The 12664-nt window shown below is 41.7% G+C and overlaps 1 protein-coding gene across 4 annotated transcripts in view; it reads right to left on the reverse strand.

The window, feature by feature from the left end:
* CEP112 (centrosomal protein 112) overlaps positions 1-12664 on the reverse strand; it is a 174074-nt gene that overhangs the window by 91687 nt on the left and 69723 nt on the right. For all 4 annotated transcript variants that reach the window (XR_015774320.1, XM_014255886.2, XM_088065411.1 and 1 more), the window contains exon 20: positions 11813-11995. Coding sequence is in view for 3 of the 4 variants with exons in the window: in XM_014255886.2 (XP_014111361.1) it covers positions 11813-11995 (183 nt within the window). In the remaining variant the exon portion in view is untranslated. The remainder of the gene's footprint in view (positions 1-11812; positions 11996-12664) is intronic.

Raw genomic sequence — 12664 nt, forward strand, 5'->3', positions numbered from 1 at the left:
CTCGTTTATCTCAGGTCCCCAACCTTCTGCTGCCCCCGTTTGCAGCATCCCACAAGCACAATTATGATACCAGCTCTCAGGGACAGGAACTGTCTGCTGTTCCATGTTTTCACTAACACAACATAGACTCAGACCCCCGAGAGGATTCCAGCAATACAAATAATTACCAGCAGCCCCTAAACTACTGCTTGTCAACATCTCATTAGTTACAGGACTGCTGGAGCTCACAGGCAGCTGGATCAGTCACTTAATGACCAGTAATTCCTGTGAGCATCCACACTCCACTGATTTGTGTTTGGGGTGGCATTTTTCCTTTGGTTTGTTTGTGGGTTTTTTTGCTTGTTTCTGTTTTGTTTGGGTTCTTTAAAAACATATTACTCTGCAATTACCAATCCCTACTCCCTTAAAACCAGCAATTCAGGTAACAATGTCATCTACCAGCTTCATCAACACTGTCCAGCAGTGTTTTCATCCACTGCTGGATAAATACGAATTTTATATTAAACTAGAGGTTTAATTGAAGATCAGAATTTCATAAGGCCCAAGATGAAGATGTAGAGTAACACACTGGTCCTTTTGCTACCCCAGTCAGGACACAGGTGCCCTCCAACCCAGAAATCCCCAAGGATACTAAATACAGCAGGAGAACATGCAGCTTCCTTCAAATCTTCCAGTGTACTCTGTGTTTGCAGCAGCTGCCTTTCCAAAAATCACTTTCTCCACTGTTTCTCTTTTCTAAATTCGTTTTACAGATGCCAGTTCAGCAGAAAGCACAGTCTACAAAAGAACTCAAGCTGTCAGAGACAACTTTAGAAGAATTGTATCACCCGTGTGGAAGATGGAGTTCACTCTTCGTGGGATTTTCAGATCTGCTCCAGGTGAAAACACTGTCAGAGGGTTTTGTCCCAGTTTTTGCCTTTTTTTTTCCCCCTAAAACTATCTTAGTGATGATTTTATGAACTCTGAAGAACAACTTTGAAAACAGAATATTCATGATCAGTCCAATATTTTAGGGGTCAAAAGTGAAGTTTTCTTATTTGTGGTATTTTAGGAGGACTTGCAGACACACGAATACAAATGACTCTGAGACATGTAATTGCAGTTTGAAATATATTGTTTTCTCCATTAAACAGAAATCTACAGCATCCCTGACATCGATTCCTGTCATTTTGTCATGATAAACACTCAGGTATTAAGTACCTTCCATATCATGCAGCCAGGCATGATTCCAATTAGTGCTGAATAGAAGACAAAATGTCAGCTTAATAAGCTTCAATTTGCAGAGTCTTTGAACACTCGATGATATCATCACTTTGCCAATCATTTCTTATACTTTGGCTGCTTTTTTTCCATCTCACCCTCCCTGTCAAAAGGAAGTCTTTCAAATCCACAGAAAGGGAAGACATGAACAACGTCAGTCATTGGTCTGACTGAGCTAAAAGATCCAAAAATGACTCCCCAATACATCAACAGAGAACTATGATGTGCACAATATTCCCTCAAAGCTAATTTGCTGCCAACATGTAGAGTAATTGGGGGAAAAAAGTCTACTTTAAAGTCATACTGTGAAAAATATTTTCTTGCATGAAATCAACACTAAAGACCTTAAATCACTGTCACAGTCTGTGCCACTCGTTCAAATGAAGAAACAGTTTTTGTTCAGGTAAGGTGACAATCATTTCTTCAAAGGTGGCTGGGCCAAGGAACAGCTCTGCTGTCTGACTCCATACTGAAAATAATCACCATACTTTAAAATAATGGATTTTATTTCTAATTTGTTTCTTAAAAAAAAAAAATTTCAAAAAGAGAAAGACAAATAAGACAAACTGCAGAGAAGGTATGCACAGTTCTGTGAGCTCAAATGTCTGAGGCCAGCACAAGCCCACTGCCCTCAGCTGAGGACTCATGTTGTTTTCTCTATCTGGAATATCCCCAAATGCAGAACCTAAAATCCCTGCTCTTATCTGGGTGTGAGGGAAAACAGAAACACCAAATGGCAGCAGAAAAGACAAGAGATAATGACTCAGGAGGAGACGTGTGGAGCGATCCCAAGGACCACATGGGCTCTGCAGGGCTGTGCCAGGGCAGCTGCTCCTGCCTGAGAGCCCACAGTTCAGAGGTGGGGATGGGAAATGGGATCTCCTGAGCCGGATCCCAGCAGGATTCTGGTGGTCCCAGAGCACACAGCCAGTGCCCCACGGGCTGCACCACCCAGGTCCAACAGTTGGCACCACACTGTGCTGTCCCACCTCCCTGCTGGCACATCCCACAGCAGCACAGGAGCCCTTTGCTGGCACCTCTTTGGTATTCACGGCTCAGAAGTGGCAGGGGACAAACCCCAGCCCAGCCCCTGTGGGGTGTGGTGTGCCCAGAGCTCTGCTGGGAAAGGGGATGGAGCAGCTTGGAAGGGGATCTGGGATTCCTGGAGCTGGGAGCACACCGGGCATGGCACTGGGGTGGGAGCAGGGCTGAAGGAGCACACAGCATTTGGCTGCCCTTCCTTGGGATGGGATAGCAAATTCCCTACTTCTGAGGCAGCAAAGACTTTGAGGAGCTGCTACAGACACCGGGGTTGGGCCAGTGGGGAAACAGCTGCAGAGATTTTAGTGGTGAAATGCTCAAACCTGTGTCCGAGCCAGAAACATCATCCCAGTCCCACCATAGGGGTCTGGGGCTGCTCCCCCTCGCAGCTCCTGTTCCTTAAACAGAGGAAAACCAGAGCAGGCTCCCATTTTTCTCCCTGGCTAAAGCAGCATGTTGAGGAACAGGCAGAGCAGTGGTGGGGCACACAGGGCAGTGCAATTTGCCATAAGCATCTCAGCTGCAATTTGTTACTGGTTTTCCACTTGAAGGTTCCTTTATAATACTTTAATGTGGGAGCGTGCGGAGCTGTATGGATGGGCTCATATTTCTCAGCTGACATATCTTCAGCCAAAGTATGTCAGCTACAGGAGAGGGCAAGGCTTTGCACTGGCTCTGGGATTTCTTCTTCCCCCATCAGAAACCACATAAAAGAAAAACACAAATAAATCAGCTCTCCAAAATCGCTATTTATTACCTCATCATGAAACCATCTACTGGACCCTGCAGTGGTATTGAGTAATATCATTACTTAAACCATAAAGAGGTTGTATTTATTACTCAAAATTGGGAAAATTAGCATCCATATGGATCTTATTGTTTTACGAGTGGTATTGCTGCCAAAACAAGTGGTGTTAACATTCCAAACTACAGATTGTCACCATTTCTCGCCCAGTGTCTCATTCTTTCACTTGGTATTTAAAATACCTTTGAATTGAGGAACTGAGCAGATCATAGAATCTCTCCTATCAAGATATGTATCATTTAACAGCCAGACTACTGTTCAGAACTTGATTTATGGTGGCAGTGAGTGAATGGAATTAACATCTGATGACCTAAGGAAGAGAGACTAAATTGATTTTGGATAATCTTTCTTTAGAAAAGGGATGAGAGAAAAAAGCACACTCTAAGAAATTTAACTATTTAATTTGCAATACATAGCACCTTAGTAGGTAATCACAGACAGGACACCCTAACCTCCATCCCTGGAAAAATGATGGCGTAAAACTCCATGAAATTAATTTCCAAGCACAGGAAGCATAAAAGGGTCACTGGGAACAGTAAGCTGGATTAACCAAGGCAAGGCAGGCTTGAATAAAATCATTGTCTTCTGCAGTGAAAGGGGAGAAGTGTCAGTGTAATTTCTCTTGACTTCAGCAAGGTTTTGATAGACTTTAGAGGATCTGTGTAAATTGAAGGGACACGGACTGGAGGGATGAGCAGAATGTGAGCAGAGACCTCTCTCCAGTGTGAGCAGAGGACTCACAGGGTTTGAACAGGAGGAGTCAAGAGTCAGCCAACAATTGGCACTTCTCAGAGTTCAGATGAGGCTGATAGAGCTGAACATCTGCTCCAAAGCCCTGGATGACGACACAATGACTCTGTGCCACACTGTGGATGGCATTTCCTGGGTAAGGAGGCAGTGTGGAGAGCAGGGTCCCATCCACAGAGACCTCAAACCCTGCAAGCTGAGGAATGGGCCACCAGGACCTGCAGGGAGTTCACCAAGCCACGTTTATTCAGCCTGGAGAACTAAACACCAAAGAGAAACTGATTTGCTGTCTTCAACTGAACATAAGGAATTGTAGAGAAGACAGAGGCAGACTCCTCTTGAAGGAAGGGCAAGAACCTACAGATCCAAATTTTAACAACAGATACTCCAGCTGCATATCCAGGAAAAGAGATTTATAGCTGGATTTATATACTGTATCTATAAAGCACTGGAGCACATGGCTCAAGAAGGCTGTGAAATCTCCACCAGTGCAGGTTTTTCAAAACTCAGCTGGACTTGGCCCTGAGCAACATGATTTGGTTTTGAAGTCAGACCTGCTTTGAGCAGGAGGTTGGGCACGGTGACCTCCAGAGGTCCTTCCAACCCAAATTATTCTATGATGCTGTGAAAAAACTCCAGAATGAATGCTGGTCCCCCATTAGAGGATGTCCCTTCAGCACTCAGGGGAATGATTGAAGTGGATGGCACTGCTGTTTTCCAAATTGCTGCACTTGTTCTATGGACTAGGAGAAGTCAACTTCCTTCTATTCAACAACTGTCTCAAACACATTACAAGGTGACATGAAAAAGCAATTTTCAAAATAACTAAAAACTGTTAATTAATTTCTGAGCAAGCATTCCCTCCTCTGTGCAACAGACATTTACTGAGTAAGTTTAATTATAATATTTGGAACAATCCAATATCACAGAAACTACGCTCTCAAGATTTGGACAAAATTTGAAACAATATCAATAAGCAAATTCAGAGTCTGGCTTTGCCATGCACTGATCTTCACATAGAAAGCACAAGCTCCTTCAATCAAATCAAGAGATCAATCACATCAAAATCAAGAGATTTTACTGTAAATCGATCATTTCTGCAGACCAACACCATATTTTTGCCTCTCAGCTTAGAAATTACATGACACCACCTCAAATGCTGCAGTTACTACCTGTTTGTACTTGATTATTTCTGACTTCAGGATTCCTTAATGTAACTTTAATGTAAGAAATGATTTCACACCATGTACAGCTTATTTTCTATTAATGTTAATCATTCCTTGCAGCCATCACACATGAACCCTGCCTGCAAAGCCACACCCAGTGGATGTGTTAAAACCTGGCATAAAGATCCTTTACATCTCACTGATGAGCAAAACTGATCTCATTTCTATTCAGAGAAATTAATCTATGTTTATTAACATCAATGCAGGAAATAATCACTTCTTCCTAGTCAAGGAGTGATGGTATAAAATAAAATTACTGCCATACAATCTACACTTTTCCCCTAGACAAGTGGAATTATACACTCCACCTTCAGCTGCCAACATTTAAAATGAAACCAAAAAAATATAAAAACATTGATTGTAATGTTATAATAACTACCAGATATATTCTATTTCATATTAGAGAAACAGAAAGTCCATTTTGTTGAAAAGAACTCCATCTCAGATTCAGAGTTCATATTATGTGATGAGCTAGTTTCTATGGCAACTGCTTTCTCTTTTACATACACTGTAGACAGCACAAAATGTCTGTTGTCTCTTAAGTTATCTTAACATTTTTAATCAGCAGATGATAATTTGTGCACTATTATGTATGCCTTCCAAAAAGCTCTTTAAATATTTCAAGTGCTGGGCAGACTGAAACATAAAAGGAGAGAGTGAAGTCACACCTTCCACCCCAAATCCCTCACAATCCAATTTCAGTCCTAATAAAAAGAGTGAGAGTCGAGGAAAAATGCTGGAGACATCAGAGATGATCACCCACTATGACACAAAGACACTTTGAAGGGTGCATGAAATGAGGAAGTGGCAGATGTTCACAGCTGGATCAACAGGTGTTTGAAAGGTGTCCCCCAGCCCGAGGCAGCAGCTCATCCAGAGTGGGACACAGGAACACAAATGTGGCAAGGTGGATTCACCTGAGCAGGGATGGGGATGTGCTCAGGAGACCCAGCCCCTGATGGGAGAACACTGAGCCTGCACTGGCTGCCCCAGTCCAGAGAAAAGGCTCATTTGTAACTCTTATCTCAAAGATTACACCAATGCTGCAGCCCAAACTCTCCCCACAGCCCCCCTGCATTTACTCAAGTGAAAACCAGCTCTGTGGGTTCGCAATATTTGAGTATTTCCACAAGAAACTGTTGCATTTGGCCATTTCACAGCAATGCTGAGTGAAAGCCCAGTGTGAGCATTGCCAAGGGACCCACCACCAAATCCCTGATTTCAGCAGATATTCCCCATCAATGGGATCCATGGCAGCCCTGAGCCAGCAGACTGTGAGTAACAACCAAGGAAAACCACACAAGTGCAGCAACGAATATTTGGTACTTTAAATACTTTAAATCAACAGTCATGTTCATTATCCTGGGCTGACTGGTGCTAAATTAAACATGCTGCAATATAGCCAAAAGCTTTTGTTTGGGAAAGGCTAAAAGGGAATGGCTGTCTGTCTACAGGAGCCTGACTGGCAGCCCAAGAACCACTCTCCAAGTAAAATACAACAAACAAATATTTAGGTTGCAACTCCAGGATTCAGATTGGCTGCAGAGAAAGCCTGCGTTACAAACAGCACATTTCTTCTCATGCCAAAGACATCTTCTGCTAAGAAAAGGAAAGGAAGTAAAAGAAAGAAAATGAGTCATATGACTTACTTATTCCAAATTGTAAACAGAAGTGATTTCAGTAGCACCGTCAGCATCTGAATATTTCCCAGGCTATCTGTACCTCTATCTGTACCCTCCAGATCCCCTCAAGCAAACTGCTTCCACTGATACTGGGAGAAAACCATATGGGACCTGGTGTCTGGAGATCTTAAAGCACCTACATGAAGCAGAAGAGTTGATCAGTGATTTATCTGTAGGTAACAATAGGTTCTTTCAGATCAAAGTTGAATAGAGTCTCCTATTCTGAAAAGAATGCTCCCTAAATCCTTCTTATTAACATAGAACTGCAAAGTTACTGTTGCAGCAGTATTTGTGTACAGACAGAACCTGGGCACGTGTTGGGTATTTAGCTATCACTAAACAAGTAGGTAATGTTTCTATTGGGTTTTTTTCTGTATTTTCTCTTGTCATTAGTTGACAGAGCTCTGCAGCAGACACACAGCAGCACAGCCACCCTTCATACATCTATGGAGCCAAGATAAATGTCCTCTGTTTCCCTCACTTGGCTGATACACTAATTATCTACACAGAACCACAAACACAGAACAAGAACCTGCTGCAATGAAAATAACTATCATTGCTGGAATAAAAAAAGTGATTGCTATTGTTTTTTTATTTTAACTCCACAGGCTCACATTAATTCAGACAAAGCCAGGTGCAAAGCAATAGCTGCAGAAAGATTGTTGATCCCAAGTGCAAAGAAATACATTTCTGAAGAGGAGATGCCAGAAAAGAAGTGATGAGATGTGCTGTACATGGGACACCAGGGGAGGAGCCGCCAATTTCTGAGAAGGGAAAGCAAACCAGGATGGTAAAGGCCAAGGGGATCATGGAAGGTTCACAAAGCAAGAGAGGAAAAAATAAATGGATCCTTCAGCCATGGGATAACACCTTATTAACTCTTCTTACCACCTCCAGCCTGTTTGCTGGGGTTTTTGTAACAAGCTCTGCTCTCAATGTTTGTGTTCACACAGCTTCAGAACTACTCAAGGGTTTTCTTTCCCAACCAATAAGGGTTTCTTGAGAACCCCAAGACACCCCTAAAGAGCACTGATCTCTTAGAGCAGCCTCATTTTTGAGAGCACAAACGTTGCCTGTTAAAATTAAACATCATGCCATCAGTGACACCCGCGGGCAGAACGCACCCGAGCGCTCCAGCTGCTCTTGACCCAATTATGACTGGATGAACACAGTGGCCTGGCCAATTATCTCAGAGCAGAACATGGAAAGAGGATTCAGCTTCCTCATGGAAACTTTCTTTCCTCTCCTTTAGTGCCAAGTGCTGTATTTGATGTTATGGGGGTACATTTTATTTCTTCTTCTTCTTGCCCAAAGGTCAACGGTGGAAGAACAAGCAGGAAAATGATCCACCCCTCTACAGCAGCTGGAACATGGAAATCTTTGAGCTGTTGAGGGCATGTGGCAGATGCTGGGGAGAGGAGGACATTCAAAGGATAAAGGGGAAATATGAGGGCACAACTGGCACCACAGACACCTCAGCCCCTCCGCTTCAGTTATTAAAATTTCCTAACCTTGCTATTTAATTTCACCGAGGAAACTGGGTATATCTTCTGTGACCTGAAGTCTTGCTTCAGAAAATCACTGATTCTGTAGCAAGACTGCTTTCATTAAAACAAAGGAAGGTTTCCATCATGCAAGGAGCTCCCTGTTTTGTGATCTCATGGATAAACGAACATTACTTAGGGAGTAATGAATGAATGAGCAAACTCAAGAATGCTCCTAAAGAAAATCCAGATATCTAAATTAAACAGAAGTAATGATTCAAAACTACCCTTAAAAAAACCATAATTCTGTGTGATTAGCTACTGTTTAAAGAATAACATTATGGCAGTTCATAGAAAATGTACAGGATTTAAAAGCCTCCAAGAACACAGCATGGCATAAAAGCCTTTGTACTGCTTTGATTTTTATTGACCTACAAGTCAATTTACTCCTCCCCAAGCATTTCAACCCCAGGTGAAAAAATCAGAGCAAGATTCCTAGAAATGGAGAAATCCAAGCGGAATGCAATCGTTATCCAGAAATTTATCATCAACACAAAAGATGATACGCTTCAGTCAAATTCCATTCTTGAAAATATATTAGACTTATCCTTCAAAAGGAAATAACATTGTTTTACATTTAACTAAAATCTGGCAAGGTACTCAAGTCTTAATTTTTTTACTCTAGTTGAGATTAAAATGTTAATAAATGTATTTATATTGGAATAAAATCTAACTATTTTGTACAGTGTCTTTCACAGTATCTGAAGACCTACGTGAAAGTAGAGACCTTGGATATGCAATAAAAAAACTAAATTAATCTTCACAGTATTAGTAAAAGAAATTGATCTGCAGTGCTCAGTCATAGCTGTCCTCAGGAATATAGTGAGAAATACGTATTTTAACCATGTATATTAAGAAATACATATTCTCTACTCTTTCATGTGGAAAAGGATTTAAGAAAGACTTCCAATGAATATCTTTAATAACGGTGCTTTCACATCATTCACCCAACACTGAGCAGATAGGTCCTTCAAACCAAGCTACTCATACGTGATTAACGCTAATTATTATTTAAATTTTTTAAATAACCCAGCAAATCCACTTTTCATTTCGCCAAGCAAAATGGCCTCCGCTCCTATTTCATCTCACCTTCGCTGGGGCACAAAGCATTCCCAAAAATTACTGCTGTCAAAGATGGTTCCAATTTAACAGGTTTTTAAAATGCAGCATTGTTAAATACCCATTAAATGACTGAGTTACCTTCGTAAAGCGCCTGACAAATGTTCCATAAAGGACATTGGCCGTTAGTCAAATCAGATGTCCAAAAAACACATTTTTAGTAAACATATGCAAAGATTAAAAAAAAATAAATTAAAAATCTGTGCTATAATTCCATAAGAAACACCAGTGTTGTCTGTTGAACTCACTGCGAAGACAGAGGTGGATTTGAATACAAAGACCACAGGAAGGAACGAAGAGCAATTTATTTTCTCAAATGGAAAAATCTGTGTCCTTGAAAGCTGTGAGAGTCTCACTAGAATTTAAACAAACAATAGCTCTTCTAGGCAAAGCAACTGCCTTTTTTCCCTGATTTACATGTCATTCTCATGGCAGCAATGTTCAAATGACTGTACAGGGATATTCAAACTACAAAGAAAAGCTCTGTAAAAAGGCCAAACTCTGCTTCTCAGACTGTTCAGATTCCCTCAATAGCTGTGAAAATTCCCAGCTTTCCACAGAGCACCTGTAGTAGCATCGCTGATCCCCCTGCAAACAGAAAGCACAACCAAACTTGGGGCTCCAACCTTTGCCAGAAATGACCCCCAAGAGCACAAACCAGAGCTGGACTTAGAGACACCTCCCAGTTCCCAGGATTTGCTGAAGAGAGTCCCTCTCCTTTTGTAGTCAGTGTTACAGAGCGACACAGGAACTGGGACGAGCACTGGTGTGTAGACAGAATAAATCCATATAATTCCAAAACTGCCTTTTTTTTTAACGTGGGAGTTACAGCTCTGCCTTTGTCGGCAAAAACCAAAACAACAGCAGAAATTCAGGTGAGAGGAGGCTACAACTCTGAAAAGACACTCAAAAACAGATCCAGAGCTGAGATGAATCTATCTTGGGCCAAAAGAAAAAACGCAAAGATAAAAACCAATCCCTTGAACCATTTAAGGCTTTGTTCACTCTTACAATGCAGCGGAAAATAAAAGGCGAGGTTGAATTTTTCTTTTCAGAGGCCACCTGAGTATCCCCTTCCCAAGATTTCTCACAAAGTATATCCCGCTTTCATTGGAAAACCACAATGGTGGAAATGGAGAAATAAGTCCTGGCTTTGCAATATACTCTCAACCTCCCCCAAGAATCCGTTTGCTCCCTAATGGACTTCCTTAAGCCAGATTTCGATAGTCTGAGTCATCCATAGTGAAAAAACAAATGATTTCAAAAGTAAATTTTCAATTCAGTTTCATTTAGCTCCATTAGAGGTGTTAGTAAAAGCCACAGCCTACCAGTCTACAGGAAAGTACAGTGAAAATGCCTCTTAGTCTGAGCCTAACATCTCATAGGGAAGGTGGTGGTGAGCGGAAAACGTGTCATTAAAGATGCTTTACCAAAATGTCCAGTTTGGGTATAAAATAATCCATGCGTGATAAGCAATTCTAACGCTGATCAGGAAAGATTATTTTCTATAAACTCTTTGGACTAGAAAATCACCTTAGTTTTTAGAATATTGCCATTGCAGGCCTTTTTAATAAAGGCTCTTAGGAAAATATACCACGCCATCCTTACAAAATACATTGAAAAAAAGGGAGTAAGATGGTTTTTGAAGTGAAAACTCATAAAGATCATTTTCCATGCTGACAGTGTGCATTTCATCCAGAAGTTTGAAGAGTCAAATGCTACCCCAGCTGGGGGTTATTCTGCCAAATGGCTTCCAACAGTGACCACAGAGATGGAGGATGGGAGGGGTGCGTGTGTGTAGGAAAATAAACGTGATGGTAAGCGACCCCAAACCCACATCATCTTATCAAACATCCGACACACGGAACCAAACGCACAATGCAAATCTAGAATACAAAAACTGAAACAAAAAAAAACATGAACAAAAGGAAATAAAGCCATCTGTGAGTTACCTGCAGAGATTTAAAACAAAAAAAAGGACACGAACGAAGCAGATATAATTCACATGGATTTGCCCAGGAAGAAGAAAAGGAGGGGTGAGTGTGAGGGCTGGGGGGGAAAAAGAACAGATACCTTTTTTTCTTAAACAAATCCATCATGAAAGAAAATGAGACAAGATTATAAATAGGCCGAGTTATAGCGCACCATGGGATTTTTAATCTGGCTACCTGTGGTTTTTGCAGTTAAAGCCCTATTCAGTAGTGGGAAGGGAGGGGGGAAAGCGGAAAAAGAAAAAAAGAGGAAAAAAAGGAAAACGAAATCACGTTTATGTGCCAGTTTCGCAAATGCTCCCCCAGTGAGCACCACCAACAATGCTGGCAAACAGGAAACACTCATTATCAGCAATTTCTAATAAACGGACGCTTTTCAAGCGTTATTGATCGTTACCTGGCCGTCTCGTTTCCTGCTCTCGTGAGTTTGGCTCTCGTGCTCTGCCATGGTAGCGCAAAGCTGCTTCTCCAGTTTCTCGATCTCCCGTTGATGGTCTCGGACCAGGCAGTCCTGCACTGCGTTGTGCTGCTGGAATAGGTGCGTCTTCTCCTGTTCATGCTCCAGCTTCAGCTCCACTATCTGATTGGACAGGGAGGAGTACAGTTCATCAATAGAACATCCTTGTCGTCATGACAACTCGTCTACAGCTTAATTTCCCCCTTAATTTCATCAAGTTGGCAATTTTATTTTTACGTCACTATTACCTCACCTCTTAAAAAGCCACCGTTAGCGTGACAGAATTCCTCCAGACAATCCCAACAATGGAGACAACCGAGCAAATCCAGCGCATCCTTACCCAATTTGTTGGTACAAATGTCGGAAGCGGACAAAAAAATAATATAAAAAAAAAAAAAAAAAAAAAAAAGGAAAAAAAAGGGGAGGCATTGTCGCATTGTGTGGCGGGTGCCCTCGTATCCCGCTGCTGCTCCTCAGCAGGGCTGAGGATCCTAAATGGTTAATAGGCAGTCTGCTCGCCCCTTCACTTAAGTATACACACACACAACCCCCCACCCCAGCAATTAAAGCTTTGCAAGATTTCTTTATGATTTCCAAAGCAAACGCTCTTCCTGCGATATTCCTCAACGCTGGCGCATAGAGTTGTCTTTTTTTTTTTTCCCCCTTAAATAAGAAAAAAAAAAGAGCAAGAAAATTATAAAAAAAACAAAGCTCTATTATCCCGTTGTCAGCTACGCTATCCCAACATAAACAGATGTATGTGTTCCAGAAGGGCACCTGCTGTGCCGCAAG

The sequence above is a fragment of the Pseudopodoces humilis genome, chromosome 21, assembly GCF_049639895.1.
Source record: "Pseudopodoces humilis isolate 2021_Gansu_Grassland_sample_001 chromosome 21, ASM4963989v1, whole genome shotgun sequence".
Classification (NCBI taxonomy): domain Eukaryota; kingdom Metazoa; phylum Chordata; class Aves; order Passeriformes; family Paridae; genus Pseudopodoces; species Pseudopodoces humilis.